The 20,025-nt window shown below is 51.9% G+C and overlaps 8 protein-coding genes and 1 non-coding gene across 9 annotated transcripts; 7 read left to right on the top strand and 2 right to left on the bottom strand.

The window, feature by feature from the left end:
* Window positions 1-1,392: 1,392 nt before the first annotated feature.
* Window positions 1,393-2,633, top strand: BDW70DRAFT_132746 (putative MFS multidrug transporter). The gene is made up of 2 exons (XM_073736210.1): window positions 1,393-1,498; window positions 1,576-2,633. The coding sequence occupies exons 1-2, from the start codon at window positions 1,413-1,415 to the stop codon at window positions 2,477-2,479; spliced, it is 990 nt and encodes a 329-aa protein (XP_073597823.1). The 5' UTR covers window positions 1,393-1,412; the 3' UTR covers window positions 2,480-2,633.
* A 296-nt stretch (window positions 2,634-2,929) lies between these two features.
* BDW70DRAFT_148868 (glutathione S-transferase family protein) lies at window positions 2,930-5,562 on the top strand (the record flags this gene model as incomplete). The annotated part of the gene is made up of 8 exons (XM_073738924.1): window positions 2,930-3,241; window positions 3,327-3,508; window positions 3,601-4,318; window positions 4,565-4,680; window positions 4,746-4,923; window positions 4,977-5,060; window positions 5,110-5,455; window positions 5,501-5,562. 8 exons carry the CDS (start codon window positions 2,930-2,932, stop codon window positions 5,560-5,562), a joined length of 1,998 nt encoding a protein of 665 aa, XP_073597822.1.
* Window positions 5,563-5,591: 29 nt separating this feature from the next.
* On the bottom strand, window positions 5,592-6,825 carry BDW70DRAFT_20300 (uncharacterized protein). Its single transcript, XM_073743497.1, has 3 exons — window positions 6,573-6,825; window positions 6,378-6,493; window positions 5,592-6,318 (listed from the first exon to the last, which is right to left on the bottom strand). Exons 1-3 carry the CDS (start codon window positions 6,630-6,632, stop codon window positions 5,694-5,696), a joined length of 801 nt encoding a protein of 266 aa, XP_073597821.1. The 5' UTR covers window positions 6,633-6,825; the 3' UTR covers window positions 5,592-5,693.
* Window positions 6,826-7,176: 351 nt separating this feature from the next.
* BDW70DRAFT_148866 (uncharacterized protein) lies at window positions 7,177-7,666 on the top strand (the record flags this gene model as incomplete). The annotated part of the gene is made up of 2 exons (XM_073738923.1): window positions 7,177-7,468; window positions 7,614-7,666. 2 exons carry the CDS (start codon window positions 7,177-7,179, stop codon window positions 7,664-7,666), a joined length of 345 nt encoding a protein of 114 aa, XP_073597820.1.
* A 338-nt stretch (window positions 7,667-8,004) lies between these two features.
* BDW70DRAFT_132741 (uncharacterized protein) lies at window positions 8,005-10,653 on the top strand. The gene is made up of 3 exons (XM_073736209.1): window positions 8,005-8,345; window positions 8,574-8,944; window positions 9,001-10,653. The coding sequence occupies exons 1-3, from the start codon at window positions 8,305-8,307 to the stop codon at window positions 10,644-10,646; spliced, it is 2,058 nt and encodes a 685-aa protein (XP_073597819.1). The 5' UTR covers window positions 8,005-8,304; the 3' UTR covers window positions 10,647-10,653.
* Window positions 10,654-13,217: 2,564 nt separating this feature from the next.
* Window positions 13,218-14,784, bottom strand: gldB (putative glycerol dehydrogenase (GldB)). The gene is made up of 2 exons (XM_073736208.1): window positions 14,069-14,784; window positions 13,218-14,010 (listed from the first exon to the last, which is right to left on the bottom strand). The coding sequence occupies exons 1-2, from the start codon at window positions 14,474-14,476 to the stop codon at window positions 13,441-13,443; spliced, it is 978 nt and encodes a 325-aa protein (XP_073597818.1). The 5' UTR covers window positions 14,477-14,784; the 3' UTR covers window positions 13,218-13,440.
* Window positions 14,785-15,547: 763 nt separating this feature from the next.
* BDW70DRAFT_20270 (phosphatidyl synthase) lies at window positions 15,548-17,600 on the top strand. The gene has a single exon (XM_073743496.1). It carries the CDS (start codon window positions 15,762-15,764, stop codon window positions 17,211-17,213), a length of 1,452 nt encoding a protein of 483 aa, XP_073597817.1. The 5' UTR covers window positions 15,548-15,761; the 3' UTR covers window positions 17,214-17,600.
* A 718-nt stretch (window positions 17,601-18,318) lies between these two features.
* BDW70DRAFT_t74 lies at window positions 18,319-18,406 on the top strand. The gene has a single exon. It is a non-coding gene; the product is annotated as a tRNA-Asp (tRNA).
* A 292-nt stretch (window positions 18,407-18,698) lies between these two features.
* On the top strand, window positions 18,699-19,999 carry BDW70DRAFT_20268 (alpha/beta hydrolase). Its single transcript, XM_073743495.1, has 2 exons — window positions 18,699-18,791; window positions 18,843-19,999. Exons 1-2 carry the CDS (start codon window positions 18,741-18,743, stop codon window positions 19,776-19,778), a joined length of 987 nt encoding a protein of 328 aa, XP_073597816.1. The 5' UTR covers window positions 18,699-18,740; the 3' UTR covers window positions 19,779-19,999.
* The last annotated feature ends 26 nt before the right edge of the window (window positions 20,000-20,025 follow it).

Here is a 20,025-nt window from a genome sequence, read left to right as displayed (position 1 = left end):
TGACGTTCTTCATCCCTGCGTCTCCTCGATGGTCACTGCGTCTACAGCGCTCCCGCAATTGAGTCTCCTATGTTTCATCCGGAGAGTTCTAGCGTCGTTTCGGTCCGTGATACGAGGAGCGAAAAACAAACGTCTAGCCGTTTGGGGCGCACTCCCTCTCCATGACGCCTGCTTCCCCTCATATATTAAGGAAGCTTCTTCCACATACTCACCACCTCACCATCCAATTATCAACCTCCCTGCATGGAGTGCAGCAAGTATACGTCCGTCCAGTGGACCAGGTCTGCGAATATCCCGCTGAGTTTCATTGATTGGAATGCAGGAACCCAAAGAGGCCCATCCAGAATTCTCACCGGAGGCCAATACTGTTGGTTGACGGGTTAAACTTTACACAAAGGCTTCGGGTGTGACATACAAGCAGTCAGTGCATCACATCGCATCCCTTGCTTGCATTCATTCATTCGATTATCTCGGTCTCCCTCTCCTCGTTCGCCCCCTTGTCTTGCGGAGCGGATGCTAACTCTGCTAGAGTACTTTTAGGCCCTATCAAGGACCTACTGCGGAGGCAATGGCTGGCTACCTATGCGCTTACTTTCCTCTCCTTACCCCGAGTCTACTTGCATTCAAGACCCGCCTAATCTATCATATAAAGTGACGCGAACCGCCTCTTCGAATCAGACTCTGCGGAAGTGATAGCGATGTCTCAACTAGAGTCCGACAAGGATGTCCTACAGCAGTCTCTAGCCCAGTACGGGCTCAGAGTCGCTGCTGATGGGTACCATATTCAATGGGCTGTCGGGAATCCGAGGCACCCTCGCAACTGGGTTTTTTCAAGAAAGATTCACGATATCTCACTCCTGATCTTTCTCGAGTTCTTCACGTACGTTCAATGTTATCACCTGCTCTGATTCGACAGTGCTGAAATAAGCTAATCTTCCGTCATGCGTGTAGCACGGCTGTCAGTACGGCTGGTGTAGGTCCCTTGCTTCTGTAAAACGCCCACACGCGGTGAATCTGCTGACATCAACAGTCAACGGCTGCTAATGTTGCGACGAAAGAGTTTGGAATATCCAACGGGTTGTCTATCTTCATCTTCGTGACAGTGTTCGTCCAATCTGTTGTGTTTCCGGTATTGCAGAAAAGAACTACGTGCTAAGCTGACTTGCAGGTATTTGCTCGGACAAGCTCTTGGGGGTATCATCCTACCGCCGTACTCGGAATGTTTTGGGCGGAAGAAGCTGTATATCATCAGCTCAGCCACGTACAGCATCTGCTGTGTGATCATCGCTGCTGTCCCATCCGTCAAAGGCGTAGTTTTTGGTCGAATGCTCAGCGGGTTTCTCTCCGCTATTCCGAGCACCATAGTCGTTGGAAGCGTCGAGGACATGTTCAATTCGCGAGACCGCGTTTGGATGATATGGATCTGGGCTTTGGTAGCGAATCTCGGCCTGGTTGTTGGGCCCATCATGGGTACCTTTATCACGGCGGATTTACATTGGTACGCGTCTACAAGTGCCCTTAGTTTTCTGTCGCCTGGTTGAATTGGTTGAATAGTTGGTTAACGATCTCTTTTAGGACATGGCTTTTCTACGTTGCGGCCATTGTAACCGGAATCCTGACCCTCCTGCTGCTGGGCATCCGTGAATCTCGTCCCGCCCTACTTCTCGAAAGAGAAGTGGCTAATCTTCGAGAAATAACCAAGATCGACTACCTGGTGAGCCTTAACCCGGACAGTGCACCCGATCTGCGAACGTTCGCACGTGTCGCACTAGGCCGGCCGATCCGGCTTTTCTTCACTGAGCTCATTGTCTTCACCGTCTCGGTTATGAGCGCCGTAGCAACTGCCCTCGTCTACCTCTTCACTCAATGTCTGCCGCCGATCTACAAGAGTCTAGGTTTCTCAGAGAGACAAGCCTGTCTTCCATTTATCGCCATCGGCGCTGGCTTGAGCCTGGGGCTACTTACAAGGTACCTCGATATGCACCTTATCGAGCGGCGCCGCAGGCATGGCACCATTCTTTTGCCAGAGCACAAGCTCGCCGGGTTCTGGATCGGCTCCGGGGTTCTCGCTGGTGCACTCTGGGTCTTTGCCTGGACAATACCACCGGCCGTCCAGCACTTGCATTGGATAGTGTCCGTACTGGCACTGGTCCTTATCGGATACGCGCTGAACGAGATTGACTACGTGCTCGGCGGATATCTCGCCGACAGTTACCTCAGTTACGCTGCCAGTGGACTGGCGGCGCTGAGCTTGATCCGGGCTCTACTCTCAGGTATCCTGCCTCTCGTATCAAGCCCGATGTTCACGAATCTTGGAGCCAATGTGGCGGTCTCGCTCTTGGCTACTGTAGCCACATTATTTTGCCTTGTGCCTCCGTTGTTTTCACGGTTTGGAGAGACCATCCGGGCGCGCAGCAAGTTCGCCAAATATAGCTTGGACATGTATCAGGAGCATAGTGTGGATGAGGATGGGTACTAGATTCCGAGGTCATCTGACAGGGAGTCAGGTATCAATTGACAGACTGTTTATTCATATCTTTGGGGCAAGAAGCCATCCGTGTTTTGAGTCTCTTGAAGTATGGTTGGGTTTGTCGTATGTGATTGTCGTACAGGATCAGCAGAGCAGGCGAGCTCAACATACGACCCTTCTTACTCTATTTGTTTCCCTTGATAAATGACTTGCAAGACATAGACACATGAAATATCATTCCCTGATTGTATTTAGCGCGGCAGAGTTGATTTCCTTGAGGAGCAGCTGCAGCGGCATTCTAATGGGGCCAAAATGAGCCGTCCACAATCAAACTCCCGCCGCTTCAACCCCGCGTTTCCTCCCCTTAAAAGCAGCGTCCACGGTCCAAGAACCCCAGCCTGCGACCCAAACTATAGGATTCCGGCGTCCTAAAGAAGGCGAGTTCTTCAAGCTCTTGAAATGGACGACCTGGAACTGCGATCCCCTGACTCCCTTCGTCCTCTCCAGCCGTTACTTTCTTCCGTCGCGGAAAACGCGTCGAACCTAACTGCCAACGTGAAGCACCAACACCAACAATATAACGATTACGAAGACCACCAGCACGAGCATAATTTTGATGTGGCCGTAGAAGCGCGATCTTTACAGCCTCTGCAATCTGCAGTTGCGGATTATGACCATTATGAGCTTCATCAGCATCAGCATCAGCACGAAAACCAGGATCAATTGGAGGAGCGACAGTTTCGGCCTGAAGATGCTTATGGCTCGTTGATGGTTAGTACAGCATACAACTCCATATACATGCGATACCATCATTGAGATTTGTGAAATTGCGAAATCGCTAACGAAGTCAAATAAGCCCCAGGACCAATCCGCATCCCTGCGCATCCAACGATCCCAAAACACGAGCGAGTCTATCTTCTCCTCCAAAGAGCACGGTTACCTCCGCGATGTCGCGTCAATAGCTAATCCGCCTGACTTGGAAGCTTGGAGAGACCGTCTCTTCAACGTAGACGAGATGATTGTGATGAGCGAAGAAGAGTATGCGCTATCTACCACCCTTTGCGCGACCGCATTATGCCTACCTTTGTGTCCACACGAAGACGCATTGACTAACAAGCCACACTTACCAGATTCCGGACCTACTTCCCACATGTTGACAACGTCTACTCCCACCGCTCAACACAACACTACAAGCGCAAGCCTCTCGTTTCGCACTACTGGGACTGCCGCCTAAAGGGCCGTCCACCGGGGACGCCCAAATCCGATGACCCAAACAAGAAGAAACGCAAGCGGACGGCGCGGCAGCGGGATCTCTGCGACGTCAAGATTAAGATTACTGAGTACTTCCCTGGCTATGCAGTGGGCCTTGGCGCTGGCGCTGATGTTGGTGGTGCGGAAGGGTTAGGCTCAGCCGAGCAGCAGCAGCAGTTCTCTTTACCCTTTTCTCCTAACGGCGTTGGCGTCGACACGCCGCTTACAACCGTCGAGTCACTGCCTGGTGTGAATACACTACTTCATTTTCCGTCTGCCGCCGGTGGTGGTAGTTTCGTCCCTGGGAATCCAGCTGGGACGGGAGAGATGTACAATCAAAATGCGAGCCAGAGCCAGAACCAGCCGTTTGGCATCCTCACGCCAAACCCGCGCCTACCAGAGGGGCACCCAGGAGCAGACGGGAAGCGGTTTTTCACAATCCAGCGTGTGAATGGGAACGGAGCAAATGGGAAAAACGATGGGGTGAGCGGAGGGCACCGTCATACGCTGGAGGAAAGCGATCGGGTGAAGAAGAACAGCGTGCAGCGATTTCTACTGAAAGAGGCGAGGGAGAGGAAGAAAGCATTGTCGGCGACTGTGAGTTTATCCCCTCCGTCCATTCTGTCTTGTCTACAGAGTATTACCGTTCAAGGGCTCCTGCCTTCTTGTATGATTTGTCTGCGACGGGTTACGTCACGCGGCGACAGGGGCATGCCACACCTGCCACGCTCTTCCCCGCTTTTCTTCCGAGCTTTTTCTTGCGTCAACTTTTTATTTCTAGACATCACGACACACCAACTGTCATTGACTCTTTCTCATATATATTCTAATAGAGCGTACAAGACCAGGACAATGTCCGCCCCGAAAAGTTACCACACTCAAGCCACCGGTGCAGCGGCTGAGACGGTAGCGAACCACTCCAAAGAATCGGATTTGAAGCTGTACGGGAGTTGCTTCTGGTGAGCCAATTCCGGTTATTCGAAGCTTCACAGAGTAAACAATATCAGTATCTAACTCAGTCTAGCCCTTTCGTGCAGCGTGTCTGGATTGCCCTGGAGCTCAAGGGCCTTCCTTATCAGTATATTGAGGTTGACCCATATAGAAAGCCTCAATCATTGCTCGACGTGAACCCAAGGGGCCTGGTTCCAGCATTGCGGCATGGTGAATGGGGGTCGTATGAGAGCTCTGTGTTGCTCGAATATGTGAGGTCTCCCAGCCCTCCCCTGCTCTGGGTCAAGACTAACATGAGCGGCAGCTTGAGGATTTAGAGGTTGGCCCCTCTCTCCTTCCTCCTGGCGATGCGAAGCTGAGAGCGCACTGTCGGTTGTGGACTGACTTTGTGAGTGACACAACCTTCGCATCCTGCTCGGCGTTTCTAACAGATGCAGGTCAACCGTCACATTGTCCCGAGCTTCTATCGCGTGCTTCAAGAGCAAGATCAGCAGAAGCAAATTGAACATGCACATGAACTCCACAGCTCGTTCAACACGTTAATAGAAGTCGCCGACCCCGAAGGACCGTTCTTTCTTGGACCGGATATCTCTTTTGTGGATGTCCAAATTGCGCCCTGGATAATCCGCCTGAACCGCGTTTTGAAGCCATACCGTGGTTGGCCGGACCCGGAACCAGGAACTCGATGGAGCGCTTGGGTAAACGCGATCGAGGCCAATGATAGCGTCAAGGCGACGACGAGCTTGCCGGATCTTTATCTTGACAGCTATGAGCGCTATGCCGGTGAGTGTCCTTATCATGACTGGCGATCAAGCTGACGTCCAGCAGAGAATCGTCCCAATACTTCCCAACTTGCGAATGCGATCAATTCCGGAAGAGGATTGCCATAGCCACGTTTCGTTCTCATAGCAAGGAATTGCATCAGCTCAGATTAGTGAAGCTGTGGAATTTCACGAAACGGCCGATGGTCGAGATTTGAGCGCACAATGCGTAAAATGTAGCACAATAAATTACGCGTAGTCTAGGGAGTTTTCGCTCCTCGGTGTGCCCTAAAGCCGCCCCTTCCGCTATCATCCGGTCCGCGAGGGTTACGGATTGGTTGACGGGGGGACTGAAGTTGGTCGGCGTGATTTTTGTCACCATTCTGCCAATCTCTTCTACCATAGGATGAATTGGGCCTGGAAAGAGAAGCCGGGTCGTAGAGTTGCTTCGGTTTCCCTGACGCGGCAGACTGATCTCTCCAGTCTCGACTGTTATTGTCCCTCCCGTTTCCTCGACTCCTACCTTTTCCTCGGCCTTCTTGTCTCGGGGGAGTCGCACTTCGTGGAGAGGAAGCCCCAGAAGTCGGGGCAGATGGGGTACCAAACAACCTTTCGCGCACTTCTTCGTATTTGCGCTGCTTCTCCTCGCGGTTCCTCAGCGCCATTGCCTGGCGTTCTTCTGGCGTAGGCTCCGGCGGCTTTTCCTCATCCGACTCGTCGGCATTCAGATCCAGTTGCGCAAGACCGGCCGCGGCCCCGGCGGGCGACGATTTTCTGGTGACGATCTGAGGATTGCGACTGAGCACGGTGACAGTGGGTTTAAAGTCTTGTTTGAGGGGCACATCCGAAGTGGTTTCGTAGAAGTGGAATGTTTGCGGAGATTCACTGGTTGGAGAGATACTTGTCAGACTAAACGCAGTACGATATGAACTAGAAAAACATACGCTTCGGCCCATAGTTGGCGGTTGAACTCCAGCTGCTGAGCTCGGCGTTGGGCCTTGGTCACTTTGGACGACACTTTCTTCTCCGGTGGAGGCGGGGTTTGTTCAGCGGCTAGTCTCTGGATCGAAATTCAAGTTAGACGCGCAGTCGTGAGGCAAGACGGTGAAAGTGCCTTGCAGCAGTAAGGAAAAACGAACGTCGGCTTGCGATTCCCAGTCATCGTCCCACGCGTCACCCATTGGTTGTTTTGTGCTCATTGCGTCGCGTAAAAAAGATTTGGCAGGGCAGAAAAATCGTCAGACCGAGGTATAAATGAGTGTAATGCAGGCAGATAATGGAAAAAATTGAATGGGCCAAATAAATATAGACCAAAAATGAGAATCCAACGCTTATCTGCTCCTCGGCAGTCGATTGTCGTGGTATCAAAGTGTCTTTGAGCTGGGAAGTAGGAGGAAGAATGGGCCGACTGTGGCCGAATTTGCGAAGCCAGGGAGGTTGCTTAGTTAAGATAGGTAGTGGTCATCCTCCAACATCTCCATCTCTCTCCAACAGCTCCAACAACTCCAGTTCTCACACTCATCGTTTACATCAGACTACGGACCTTTATTTGCTCGTCTTTACGTCTCTATTTCTGATAATCTGCACTAAAAAGCCTACCATGGCGACAGGTACGTCCTCAAATCCATGATAGCCGACGCTCATCTCCCCGCATTCACCCCTCGCAGCACACCCGCAACAACTTTGTCTATTGCTCATAACCGCTAGCTAACAAGTATCCCAGACCCAGATGGTGACTCCCAAATGGCGTCGTCTCCTGAATCTACCCATTCCTTCTCCGACATGGACGCTGGCTCGCGCACCCCAACGCAACAAATCAAGACCACAAGTCCGCAGTTTGCAGGCGCCTCGGAGCTCTCTCCACCAGGCTCACAAACCCAGCCAGCCGGCGGTATAATAAATGTAACGCAAGATATTTCCGGTGAGGGAGGAACGGGAGAGTCGCAGCACCCCGGGGCGTCGTGGATGAATAAACGGGCAGAGGAGGAGTATCAGCGCGCGATGGAGTATGTGATTGATCTGGACTGGAATCTTGGTTAGTTACACTCTCTCTCTCTCTCTCATATGTTCGGGCTTCCTTATCTCAGGGAAAGTGCGCTGCATATGTGGTTCTCGCTCGGCCCATTTGATATGGTGATATGTTTCGTGTTGAGCTTCTGAGGCTAATACTCTTTGTTTAGATGAATTCGGAGACCCATTCGACGAGCGCGACATGAAGGAGAAGCTAGGTTAGAGTTCAGTGCATGGTTGGCGTTTGGTGTTCTACTCTTCGTCTGGTCTCTTAATTCGAGACGCGGATCGCGTTGTTACGCGATATATTATGCGATATGACCATGGATGTGGCATTTCTGGAATATTTCAAATGACGTTATGAGCCGTCGCTTTTGCATTTCAATTCTGCTCGTGTTAGATTCGAGACTTGAGATTTTGTACTCACTGGGTAGCTCGGACGGCTAGTACCCCGGCGAAGCACCGTGGCAGCCCTCCGTCTCAACCAAGGGTGATGATACAATTTACCCCAGAGTTCTACTAATACAGATCAAATAAGCTCTTTTTCGTCAGCCAATTAATTCTCACTTTGCATCTTTAATCGGCTCTGCCGGCAGTTCCTGGCCTTCCGTTGGCAGGGCAACCACCCGCCTCACTCAACCAATAAAACAATATTGACCCTCAAAAGTCCAGACTTTCTTCACTGACTCCTCGACGCGCCATACTTGCCTTCGCAATTTCACAGACTCCTACATCTTACTCTATCTTGCTGTTTATCATATACAGATCGGTATCTCTTATCAAGAACGCATCTTCCAGAATCTTACATTCTTCGCCCTTCCGCCATCCTATCCGGCGACGAGCATTCCGCGCGTCGACAAGATGACCACGGCCAAATATCAACCCCCACAAATACAATCATGGTGAGTGCGAATATCTTCTATCGGTGCCTGCAACATTCTCGCGCGGGCATGAAGCGCCGAAAATCAGACACTGTTAGAGTCAGGGGGCCCGACCCCTTTTCCTTTTCTTCGTCGTCGGTGTGCCGCCCAACCCAATTAATCGCATCGCGAACGTCCGCTTGCAATACTTCAAACATACAAGTCAGATGTCTTCACGAGGCGATTGCTAACACTTCAATGACGTCTCAGTCATCTCGACCAAAAAGAGATACACTTTACGCCGGTGAAATCCACTAAAGTCCCCCGCGTATGGGACCGCAAACCCTCGACATCATTCCTCACACGGCCCAAGCCCCGGAAAGTGTGGAAACGCTTTCGCTCTTCGTTCAACAGTATGAAGGCCCTACATCAGTTGATCGCGCCCAATGCGAGCAGTCTCAAGGAGAGCGAGCTCTTGCTTGAAATCAACAATCGCGGAAACGCAGATTATTGTCGCGGTGTCAAGCGGCAGTGTCTTTCAGTTCAAAAAATCTCCGGCAAAGATGACGACGCAACCCCCGGTGTACGCGGCAGGTCTTTTCTAGAAACAAAGTGGGAGTCTGAGAATTCGCGCAAGCGACGTACGTACACACTATAGGGCTTACCGGATAGCGACGGTTGCTGACTGCCGTTTTAGGCAAACTCCCTGCGACTACGAACAGCATAGACGACCACATGATCTCCGATGACCTGCAGGACGAAAAGGATGAGGACATGGCCGAAATCGGGGAATCCCCGGGTGGGACCACGTCAAACGGGGACAGTGCTGTGCAGGAACCTGAGGAAACCGGCGAATCCCCGACGCATAACCCGGGCCCCTGCGCTGCCGGGGCAGCCTATCCCGACATGCTACATGGTGAGCCTGATTGCCTGACAAACAAAGAGTGTGGGGTGCGCGTGAACATAAATGCCAGCGATACTATCGCCCAGGACGAAGTCCGCGACCTTCAACCCACAGTCGCTGCAGACGGTGCAGCTGCTACCGAAAATGCCCTGGATGTAGGGACGGCAGCCGATGAAGAAGAGCTGCAGCCAGATGTAGCTACTGTTACTCCAGACGGGGAAAGCAAGGATACGATAGCAATCCCAGCAGGAATGTCAGCCGCGCAAGAGTCGAAACTCGTCCGATCGGCACTACGCAGTTCTCTGGATGGAGACGATACGGCACTGCTGAATAACTTTCTATCTAAGGCCAAAGCGAAACGCGAAGCCAAGGCGGCCGCAGAGGCCGAGGCGGCGGCAACAATTATTGCTTCGGATCCCGAGGAGAAGGAGTCGGAGCAGCCTCCGCAATCCCAGAAGGTTTTCGTTGAAATTCCCACCCCCGAGCGCCGTGTGCTAGAAGACCTAGATGCGAATACATCGTCACCACAGAAGTCACCCTCTAAGCCAGACGAGAAAAATGAGAGTGTGGGCGACAATGACTCTGCAAGTCCAGTTGCTCGTCGGAGCACGAGAGTAAGATCGCTCCAGAGAGCAGTCGCGCCTAGTTTACGGACGACCCTCTCGCTCCGTCGCGCCAGGGGAAATGAGTTTGTCTTCCTTCAGCGAACCGAAGCGCAAGAGACGGCTCTGGCGACCCGGCGTAACACCAAGCAGAACAAAGGAGATGCTTTAATGCCAAAATTCAAGCTACAGGAGTTGGCTCGCCAAACTCCAGAATCGAATTCTAACACCTTCAGCGACGGCCCTAGAAAGAGCAACAAATTAAAGAAATACGTTACGTGGAACGAAGAACGTCTCGTCGAGTTTGAGGGCGATTTGTTAGGAAGCGACGACGAACTCGCCGGCGGCAGCCAGGATCTCAAGGCCACGACAGCATCAAAGCCAAAACCCGCCGAGAAAAAAAGGGGGGCAGCCAGTAGTAGCCGCAGTTCTCTGTCGCAGGGGTCTCTCAGAATTGGTGCTGGCGCAAAGCCCGCGGCTGCAGCTGCAGCAACTACTGCACCTCCTACTGCAGCTCGGGGCCGTCGCGTGCGGCGGTTGGGACCACCAAAGCCACTCGAATCCACCGTCATGACTGACTCGAACGACTCGGCGTCATCGCCGCCGTCGCCCAGCACCGCTGCAGGCTCAACACCCATTGCGCAGAGGAAAAAGCTGACGCCCAAGTCGCCGAAGACCAGTCTAAGCAGGACGGCGTCGAAAGTTCCTGCCGCCGCTGCCGCTGCTAGTAATACTGAGTTGCCGTCGCTGCTGAGCGGTGGGCGCTCAGTCAAGACAAATCTTCTCAAGGTCAATGCGGGCTCCACCCCGATGCCGAGGCGTGTTCGCCGAGCTTAACTTTTCGATCGTATCTTCTGCTTTGCCGATAAGATTTGTATTGAATGGGTGTCTGTGTCGTATGGTGTATAGAGTATTGCTATTTTATATTACGGTAGGGCGGCGTTTAGTGGGAAACAGGAGTCAGATGTGCTTTTGTTCTATGATACCAATAGCTAGTTATCAGCTTGTCGCTCGCTAGTCGAGGTTACTTTGAGCCTATTCAGTATAGCACTCCTTTCCAATCCTCATATTCCATTCTCAGCGCTAGCGCTCGATTGATAGGAAGACCACACTCAACGTTCAAGTTCTGCTCTGAGTGACTGCTTTCCCTGCTCCCGTCCTGGCTGGTTATACAATAGCACATAAGAATTAAGATCTGCAGGGGCGGCCGAGAGAGGACGCCAAAGGTGTGCTTTGCGATCGTCCTTGCCTTTGTGGTAGAAGGATCGTTATCCTGGACTAAAGTTCCTACAAACCATACACCACTGTCTCGTATATAGCAAGATTTGACCTAGCAAATCTATCCGAACATGACGGGGCCTCGGATCCTCTGCTGGACTGTGATCAGAAGCGAGGATGACGCCATTTGCCTGCCGTCTACAAATACCGGTCTGTTTTCTACTGCTACCCAGTGCTCGCTTGCCCTTCAGCGCAGTTTCTTTCACTGTATAGGTAACGTATTTCTCGCTCTATTGAATCCCGACGGCGTCAGGAAATAGCAGCCCCGCAGAAGCCACAATATACAGTATCACCGGTGCAAATCTCTGCAGACATTACGGCTGTGGCTTGAATTAGCCCGGCAACCAACAAGTAACAGCCTCTGAGCTGGACCCTGGCTTGGCTTGGGCCCCTCGCGCTCGTGGCAGCCAAGGCAGGAAAGAAATGACCTACCTACCGTGTAGTACGGTTTGCGATAGCTTCAAGATAGACGGTGACCAGCAAAAGCCGAACTCCCGAAGCAGACAAGTTATCCCGTATTAGGTATACGAGCACGGCCGCATAATGCAGATGCATGATGCTCCGCAGGGCCTTCACGACCTCAAGGCGCTAGGTAATAGTAGATCCTTACAGCACAGCGTAGCTTGGCCAGATACCTAATTTTGTATGTGTGTTTTGCTCTTCACCAACGATTTTCACTAAGAGTCTGACCACCTACTTCCCAATCCCGTCGGCGGCAGACTGGAGACTCGCTTAACCTCGAAGTTGGGTACCTACCCATGCACAATGATATCAGATTGGATCCTCTATCACGGTCTTCTCGCAATAGTAGTGTGGACTGCAGAAGCGTGGTGTTCTGACCTTACTTCTTAGGTAGGCGTGCAGCCCCGTTCCGCCCACACAGCGTACATGCATAAGACATCCGTCCACCCTGCACCCACAACAAGCAGAATTGAAATGTCGCAACTGGTAACTGATGTGACAAGTAACAGGCGAACAGCAGCCGCGAGTTTGTAATTTCCGCGGTTGCAGCCGCAGAAGCCATGGCGATCATCGTGATCGTCGGGTATCTTCCACGGTTGGCCGCTAAACTTGGGGATGAAGAAGGGGAAGAGGGGAGAAGGCGGGGTGATGGGAAGGTTTGCCTGGGAAGTAGCGCTCTGTCCTGGAGTGGTTACTGAGTGGTTATTAAATGGTTATTGATTATTTACTGGATGGTTACTATAGAGCAAAGTGATCTTGTCAGGGACTTTTGTGCTTGCTCACCCTGGTTGGTGTGACAAAGTACAATGTTCCTGGCAATCAACTGTATAAAAAGTGAATGTCAGATATTGGCGCGGAACTTAAATATGTGCATTAATGACAGGAAATACTGCAGTAGTGGTGAAAATACACCTGCTAATACACCCTGTACCCTGACCATTTCAGACTGCAGGAGAACCCCAAGTATGCTTTCCTTATTGCTTGAAGAGCTCGCTCAACTTACTCCATACAACCATCCAAGCAGCCTCCTTGACTTTTTCAGTTCCTTAAACACCCGACTCAGGCACCATTCCCTTTCCACTTCCCCCTCTAGGACTAGGGTCGTTCGACGGAGGTCAGATCCAATAAATATCTCACTACCCCTATCCATCCATTCATTCATCCATCCATACAAACTGATACACGCGGGAGTTGCAGCCTTCCCACCCCACCAGCCTGATACACGGCCACAACGCCTCAATATCCTTTCAAGCTACTGGACAATTAGGGCTTCAGGATCCACCGTCAGCGTCCAAGGGGGATTAGGGCTTAAACTGCATTTGCCCACCGGTACACTGGGGACCCGTGTTTTTCCGAGCGGAAGTGGGATTACGTCATTGGTATGCCGGCGCGAGGGTACCTGGAGGACTGTCCTCCGTCTGAACGTAGCATTGGCAACCGACAGTGGCAGTATCCATCCGTATCCATTCCGGTCCGCGATGGAGAAGTACCGGCGACGGAGACGGATGCGATCGGTAGCTGATGGCATGGTGGGATTGGGTGTCGAATTATTGGTATCCAATATGGTTTCGGAGTTGTTCAATTCTATCTCGTGGAAACGCTGGTAAATGAGATACACTCTAATGTAATTTCGTTCTATCCCAAGTTCAAGCTAGAGAAAGCTAGTTCTTCAGTTTCGTTTACATCGTTTCCTGGCTTCGCTCGGCTCACATGCCCTCCTGCTACTTCGGTCTCAGTAGCAAATCCGTAGATATTGCCGAGGGTAAGAGAAGAGAAGAGAATAGACGAGCTGCGGCTATGACCTGCATAACATGAAGCCGCTACCAAATCCCAAACAGAAATAAAAAAAAAATCCCTACCAGCCACCCAAAACAGAGCATCGTGAAACCATTTAGGCGGAGAGGTTCTTGGCGGTCTCCTCGGGCCAGACGTCGTAGCCAAAGGTGTCCTTCATGTTGACGAAGCGGAAGTGACGGCCCTTGGCGACGGCGTTGACGGCCTCGTAGTCCTCGTCGGACAGCTCGATGGTCTTGAAGTTGGACTCAATGCGCGCGGGGTTGGAGCTCTTGGGCAGGACGACGTAGCCACGGCGCAGACCCCATGCAATGAGGACCTGAGCGAGGGTGTTGCTGCCCTTCTGGGCGATCTCGTTGAGGGTCTTGTTCTCGCTGACACGCTCACCGGTCGTAGGGACCTGGTTCTGCGAGCCCAGAGGGGAGTAGGCCTCGGGCAGGATGTCGTTCTTCCAGCAGTACTGGATGAGCTCCTCGTTGGGGAGGAAGGGGTGGATTTCGATCTGGTTGACATGAGGCTTGACCTTGGCGTACTTGAGGAGCTTCTCGAGGCCTTCAATGGTCCAGTTGGAGACACCAATGGCGCGGGCCAGCTTGTCTTCGTACAGCTTCTCCATCGCCTGCCATGTAGGCTTAGGGTCCTCGGTCAGGTCCTTCAGGATAACGTACTAAGCAGTCGGTTAGTTCACTTGATTTATGCTCCAAGGCAGGCAAGAATTGACAAACCTTTCCATCAGGGCCGATCTTGGGCTTGTCCTGGCTTTCCTTCTCGGCGGCAATGGGCCAGTGGACGAGGAAGAGGTCGACATAGTCGGTCTTGAGCTTCTTCAGGGAGTCCTCGATCGACCAGCGAACGTCCTCGGGACGGTGGAGGTGGTTCCAGACCTTGGTGCAGATGAAGATGTCCTCGCGCTTGACGGAGGGGTTCTCCTTGAGGAAGTCGCGGACGGCATCGCCAACCTCGTCCTCGTTCTGGTAGAACCAGGCGCAATCCAGGTGCCTGTATCCGACCTCGAGGGCCTTCTTGACGGCGCGGTAGGTCTCACCGGAGGCGCCCTCGCTGGCGAAGGTACCGAAACCGACAGCGGGGATGCTGACGCCGTTGCTGAGCTTGAAGGTCTTTCCGCTAGACATGATGAAGTGGGCGTAGTTGGAATGCGATGCGGCGAAGCAATTGGATACTAGGGATGATGAAGAGAGAAAAAAAGAGGAAGAAGAAATTGAGGTCGCGGTCGACTTGATGAGGTTGAGGACTCAGAAGCGATGACGAAGGAGGAGGGGAGCCGGTGGGGTTGACAGAAGTGGGCAGAGAGGGGTTGGCCTGGTGCAGTTCACTGTTGAGGCCGCACGCGGGGTCTTTACCAATAATGCGTCCGAGACACTGCAAACAGCGCAGACAGCCAGAGTCGGTGGTGAATTCGGTTACATCTCTGCTGATCCCAGCCAGCCTTCTCTCTTTTTAATATTCTCGCAGCCGTTGCAGCGGTAAAGCAACAGCAACAACTGGCAACCGCGGCAGCCCCGCCAATGAGCTATACATGAGGCCATCGTAGCTGTAATGGTAATTCAATGACATCACAGCTGGATCGTCATGGCTCCATCGATCTGTGGCCGGTCCATGGGTGGAACTCTCTGCGCACCAATAAGATACATTGATTGACTCCGCTGTTTCTTGTCCTATCCAATGGCAGTCGCCGCTCAATCCATGCGGGCCCCGAGAAAATCGTTTCTGGAGTTTGTCGCGAGAAACAACTTCGTATTTTTGAAAAAGATTGTCGAGAAATTTCAGGCTGATATCATTAAACAGAAGCTGTCCAGCTTCTGGGAGCTACAGTAGGGGCAGTATTTCGCTTTAAGACAGCAAGCCGCCGTCGTTCTTTGACTTGCTGGGAGCTTGCTGGGGCTGAAATGCGCAGTGGCGGAATTTAGCTCTTATCTGAGAGCTCCAGATAAGACAGGACAAGAAAGAATGCAGCTTGCAGTGTCAGAGTAAAACCAAACGGCCGGGAACTCTGGTAAATTACCTTTTGCTGAGCGCTAAGGACCAGTGGATAAGGCTCCAGCTAATAATGATGATGGCGATAATCCTCAGGAATGAGATGATGATACAAGGCCCTTTGGGTGGAGCCCGCCATGACTATTATTCACACTTGCTCGCAGGGAATAAGGAAAAGACATGCCATCCCGCCACTGCGACTGTCATGGCGGTGATCTATTTATTATCGGACTCCCTCGCTGTACCGTAAATTCTTTTCAAGTATTCTTCTCTTTGTTGGTCTGTCACTTATAATAGACCCTTTCTCCCATCTTCTCCCTCATCTTCTTCTCTACTCTCTCTAAGCGAATTCATCTTGTTTCGCTTCCCATTGACCCTTCTCCTACGTCACCTTAGTCCACTCAATTCCTCTCTTACACCACAATGCCTCGCTTTGAGGACTCTGACTTCGGCGTCGAGGGCTCTCCCTCCGCCCCTGCTCCTCGTGGCTCTACACTCGACACCCGCTCGCCTGGAGACCGTGGCAGCATGGGTGGCCAGCTGCCCATCCCCAACGACGCCAACAACATCGTTGAGGTTCCTGCTACCCGGAGCTCTATCAGCGATGCCGCTTCGTTCATGCATAACCTGAGCCTGGCTCCCTCATCCAGGGACCGCCGCGGCTCTCGCAACTCCTTCGGCACATCACTCCCTATTCCTCGCTCTCCTCGTGTCTCGCGTCTCTCGTCTGTTGTGCCGGCCGACGTTTCCCGCGACATCCTGGCTTCTCAGATCCAGGATATGTCCAAGGAGAAAGTCGCCGCTGCGAAGAACATGGCTTTTGCTTTTGACATTGATGGTGTGCTGGCTCACGGTAACCACCCGATTGAGGAAGCCAAGCAGGCCTTGAAAATGCTCAATGGCGACAACGAGCTCGGAATCAAGATTCCCTACATTCTCCTGACCAACGGTGGTGGTAAGACCGAGGCGGCACGTTGCCAGCAGCTTTCTGAGGTCCTCGACTGCCCCATCTCCACCGATCAGTTTATTCAGTCCCACACCCCCATGCAAGCTCTTTCCGACTACTACGAGACCGTCCTCGTCTGCGGTGGTGAGGGCACGAAGATTCGTGAGGTTGCCGAGAACTACGGTTTCAAGAACGTTATCCTCCCCAAGGACATCCAGGCCTGGGACCCTACCGTTTCCCCCTGGGGCCACTTCAGCGAGCAGGACCGCGCTGAGGCCAAGCCCCGCGACTTCTCCAAGATCAAGTTCGACGCCATCCTGGTCTTCGCCGACTCGCGCGACTACCAGACCGACTTCCAGATCATTATGGATTTGCTGCTCTCCGAGGACGGCCGTCTCCTCACGCGCGCTAAGGACCTCACCCAGGGTCGCATTCCCATCTACTTCTCCCAGGGTGACTTGATCATGCCAACAGACCACAAAGGCCCCACCCGTCTTACGCAGGGTCTCTACCGTATCTCCATTGAAGCGCAGTACAAGGCCCTGACCGGCCTCGATCTTGAGCGTGTCGTCTACGGCAAGCCCGAAGAAGCTACCTACAAGTACGCGGACGAGGTTCTGCGATCGTGGATGGAGCAGATCCACAACGAGAACACCCTCCCTGAGAACATTTACATGGTCGGTGACAACCCAGCCTCCGACATTTGCGGTGGAAACATGCACGGCTGGAACACCTGCCTTGTCCGCACCGGTGTTTTCCAGGGCGGCGACAACGACGAGACGAACCCCGCCAACTTCGGCGTCTTCCCTAACGTCCTTGAGGCTGTTAAGGCCGCTGTGCGCAAGGAGCTGGGCCAGGAGTTCAAGTTCAAGTGGAACCCCAAGGTCAACCCTGTCCTGCACGGCAACAACGCTTCCGCTATTGAATAGACGGAGAACAATCATACCCTTAAGGATTGACGAAAAACAATTTGGCGTTTGGTCGACATCTCATGTCTCATCTCATTCTTATGTTAGACGCACAAGCATACAGTGCTTTTTGTTGATGGTTTTTTTGTTTTTCCAAGTTGGCTACTGATACCATTCGTCCTGATTGAAGTGCGGGCTACATGATCTCCCGGCTAGCAGGCTATCACGGTTTATTCTTCATTTCATTATATTACGTGACACGATACAGCTTAGAATTTGGACAAAAATATGTCATTTTCATTCCTACGGGTAGAGATGTTTATTTGTTTTGAGAGATGTTTATTTGTTGGACAATTCAGCAGAGCTGTAGCCAAAGAAATAGAGCTAGATATCTGAACCACAACCACACCTTCCATTCCCACCGAACAACTACCTAGGTAATAAATTTCTTTGGATCTGGTCATGACGCCATACTGATGCGAATGCCAGCGCCCAAGGATCCGCCCGTCCGCATCCATCTGTTCTGGTAGAGCCGACAGTTCCACCTAACCCTCTCAACACATGGAACCTAACCCACCTGTACAAAGTTCTAACCCCTCGAGTCGACACCCGAGTATAACCCGAACGTATCAGGTAGGTAACTCGGGTACGTAGCCCGCTTTAGGCATGGGCTTGGCCTTTTGAGTTCGTTCGGAGTCGGCGAGTCCGACCCCTGGCTTTTCATCGGGAATGCATGGTAAAAAATCTGCATAATCTTGCACTGAAATTATTATAAACTCTGGGATTCGCCGAACGTCACCCGGCCGGGGATGCGCCGGGGACAAACGGGTAACGGTACGGGTTAAAAGATGCAGATGGGTGCCATGCCGATCTTACCGTGAGTCCGTATGTTTGCACAGTCTTGGTATTCGTTCTGTCCATGCAGGTCGCCAGATCCTGCATCGCTGCGCCAAGATGTTGTAGACTCGGAAGCTCGGTTTTGGGTTCTACAACCTTTACAGAATATGCAAATCAACTGTTGTTTAAAAGCTATTTACGTCCGTCCTCATTTCCACCCGCCTCTTAAAGATCGCCATATGCTCAATTAACTTATATATTTATGTTCTGATATTTCGGCATCTACCAATCCTCGATGGTCTAACGGTCATGATTTCCGCTTGTCACCTATTAAGGAGCAAGCGCGGGAGACCTGGGTTCGACTCCCAGTCGGGGAGATAACTTTTTGCTATTTTTTTTGCTTTTGCTTTTTGTCCTCCTTATGGTGGGTCAATGCTTAGCGTCGGCTGTCAGTTCTCCAACATGAGTCATGATGTGTAGGCGTGGCGGTGCATCGTCAATGTATAGCCGGTGGCTAAACTTGATGGCTTCGTTAGTAGAAATGAATCATTATGGCTCTATTGCTGTATGTCCAACGTGAGACCGTGGGTTGCTCTATATGTATGCTCCAGTGATTGTCTTAGGATAATTTTATATAAGCGTTGTTCTGCCCGTCTAGTAAGGGGACAACAACAACATAAATATAAGACTGAACCCTAAACTATACCAAACATGGGATCGAATGGCAACAATGGGCCCGCCTATGCCCCCGAATGGCAGCACGTACGTTGTTCCCATGTTACGTCAAGACAGTCTCCATTAACAGACAAATAGTTCATCACCGAACTTGGCGATCCTCTCCTCATGCGAGGAGGAACGGTAGCGGAGCTATACCAAAACTCCAATGAAAACATCCAAAAACTGCTAGCTAAATACGACTTTCCACCGCCTGATAAGTCAGTGACAACCGAGGACATCACACTCAAAAACGGCGTCTGGGTACGCATCTACACGCCGCCAGCGGCAGATAGCGACAGCGGGAAAGAAGAGAAGATTACAGTATTCATGCACGGGGGCGGCTGGATTATGGGCAGCGTTGATCACGAAGACTGTGCCGTGCGGAAGCTTTGCAGAGCCGTTGGCCATAAGATTGTGAGCGTGGGATACCGACTTGCCCCAAAGCACAGATATCCCGTTGCGTTGGACGACTGTCTGCAAGCGACACTATGGACACTCGAGAATTTCGCCTCTAGTGCATCCTCTGTTTCGCTGATGGGGGGATCCGCTGGTGCAAACCTTGCATTCGGCGTCGCGCTGCGTCTCCTGGACTCCGGACTAGGCGATAAATTCAAGGGGGTGCATGCACTTGTTCCATGCGTCGTACATCCTGAGGCAGTTCCCGAGCCCAAAAGACAGCAGTTCACGGCGTACGAGGAGAACGCAGAAGCCACGGTGAACACGCTGGCCTGTATGCGGTGTTTTCTGGATAGTTATGGTCCGCCGCCGGATGATATTTACTTCTCTGTTCTGTTGCATCCGCGGATCGGAGATTTGAAGAGGGTTTATATTGTTGAGTGCGGGGCGGATACGTTGAGAGACGATGCGAGGCTCATGAGGGATGCGCTTATCGAGAAGGGGGTCGATGTGAGGTATGATGCTTACCCGGGGCTTCCGCATTACTTCTGGAGTTATCCAGCGAAGGCTCTGGAAGGGGTGTCTGGGGTGTTCCACGCAAATATGTATCGGGCGCTGAAGTGGATACATAAGTAGGAGCTGAAGTTGAGGAGTCCTTTGTGTGCGGGAATGATGCAAGATAGGTTAAGGGTGAATTGGCATTTGAACCTGCAATGCTGTCAATTCGTCTCCGGTTTGTATGGACGCAAGTAGTGCGCCTGGTGAAAATTCAAGCATTACTGTAAATATATACTGTAAATATACCAAAAGCACAATATATATTCTCCCAACTGGTACGGAGCCAACCCAGATCTCCAGTCACCCCTGATAATTAGCACTCAAT

The sequence above is a fragment of the Aspergillus foveolatus genome (assembly GCF_047715535.1).
Source record: "Aspergillus foveolatus strain CBS 279.81 unplaced genomic scaffold BDW70scaffold_13, whole genome shotgun sequence".
NCBI lineage: Eukaryota > Fungi > Ascomycota > Eurotiomycetes > Eurotiales > Aspergillaceae > Aspergillus > Aspergillus foveolatus.
This window is presented reverse-complemented; position numbering and strand designations above follow the sequence as displayed.

What these genes read in the sequence shown, in the direction of transcription:
- BDW70DRAFT_132741 (XM_073736209.1), top strand. Translation starts at nt 8,305, where the DNA reads ATGACCACGGCCAAATATCAACCCCCACAAATACAATCATG. An exon ending in CCCCCACAAATACAATCATG is followed by an intron (nt 8,346 to 8,573) that starts GTGAGTGCGAAT and finishes ATGACGTCTCAG; the next exon opens with TCATCTCGACCAAAAAGAGA. An exon ending in TGAGAATTCGCGCAAGCGAC is followed by an intron (nt 8,945 to 9,000) that starts GTACGTACACAC and finishes CTGCCGTTTTAG; the next exon opens with GCAAACTCCCTGCGACTACG.
- BDW70DRAFT_20268 (XM_073743495.1), top strand. Translation starts at nt 18,741, where the DNA reads ATGGGATCGAATGGCAACAATGGGCCCGCCTATGCCCCCGAATGGCAG. An exon ending in ATGCCCCCGAATGGCAGCAC is followed by an intron (nt 18,792 to 18,842) that starts GTACGTTGTTCC and finishes ACAGACAAATAG; the next exon opens with TTCATCACCGAACTTGGCGA.
- gldB (XM_073736208.1), bottom strand. Translation starts at nt 14,476, where the DNA reads ATGTCTAGCGGAAAGACCTTCAAGCTCAGCAACGGCGTCAGCATCCCC. An exon ending in AGATCGGCCCTGATGGAAAG is followed by an intron (nt 14,011 to 14,068) that starts GTTTGTCAATTC and finishes CCGACTGCTTAG; the next exon opens with TACGTTATCCTGAAGGACCT.
- BDW70DRAFT_20300 (XM_073743497.1), bottom strand. Translation starts at nt 6,632, where the DNA reads ATGAGCACAAAACAACCAATGGGTGACGCGTGGGACGATGACTGGGAA. An exon ending in ACTGGGAATCGCAAGCCGAC is followed by an intron (nt 6,494 to 6,572) that starts GTTCGTTTTTCC and finishes ATTTCGATCCAG; the next exon opens with AGACTAGCCGCTGAACAAAC. An exon ending in CGCCAACTATGGGCCGAAGC is followed by an intron (nt 6,319 to 6,377) that starts GTATGTTTTTCT and finishes CTCTCCAACCAG; the next exon opens with TGAATCTCCGCAAACATTCC.
- BDW70DRAFT_20270 (XM_073743496.1), top strand. Translation starts at nt 15,762, where the DNA reads ATGCCTCGCTTTGAGGACTCTGACTTCGGCGTCGAGGGCTCTCCCTCC.
- BDW70DRAFT_132746 (XM_073736210.1), top strand. Translation starts at nt 1,413, where the DNA reads ATGATATGGATCTGGGCTTTGGTAGCGAATCTCGGCCTGGTTGTTGGG. An exon ending in ATCACGGCGGATTTACATTG is followed by an intron (nt 1,499 to 1,575) that starts GTACGCGTCTAC and finishes GATCTCTTTTAG; the next exon opens with GACATGGCTTTTCTACGTTG.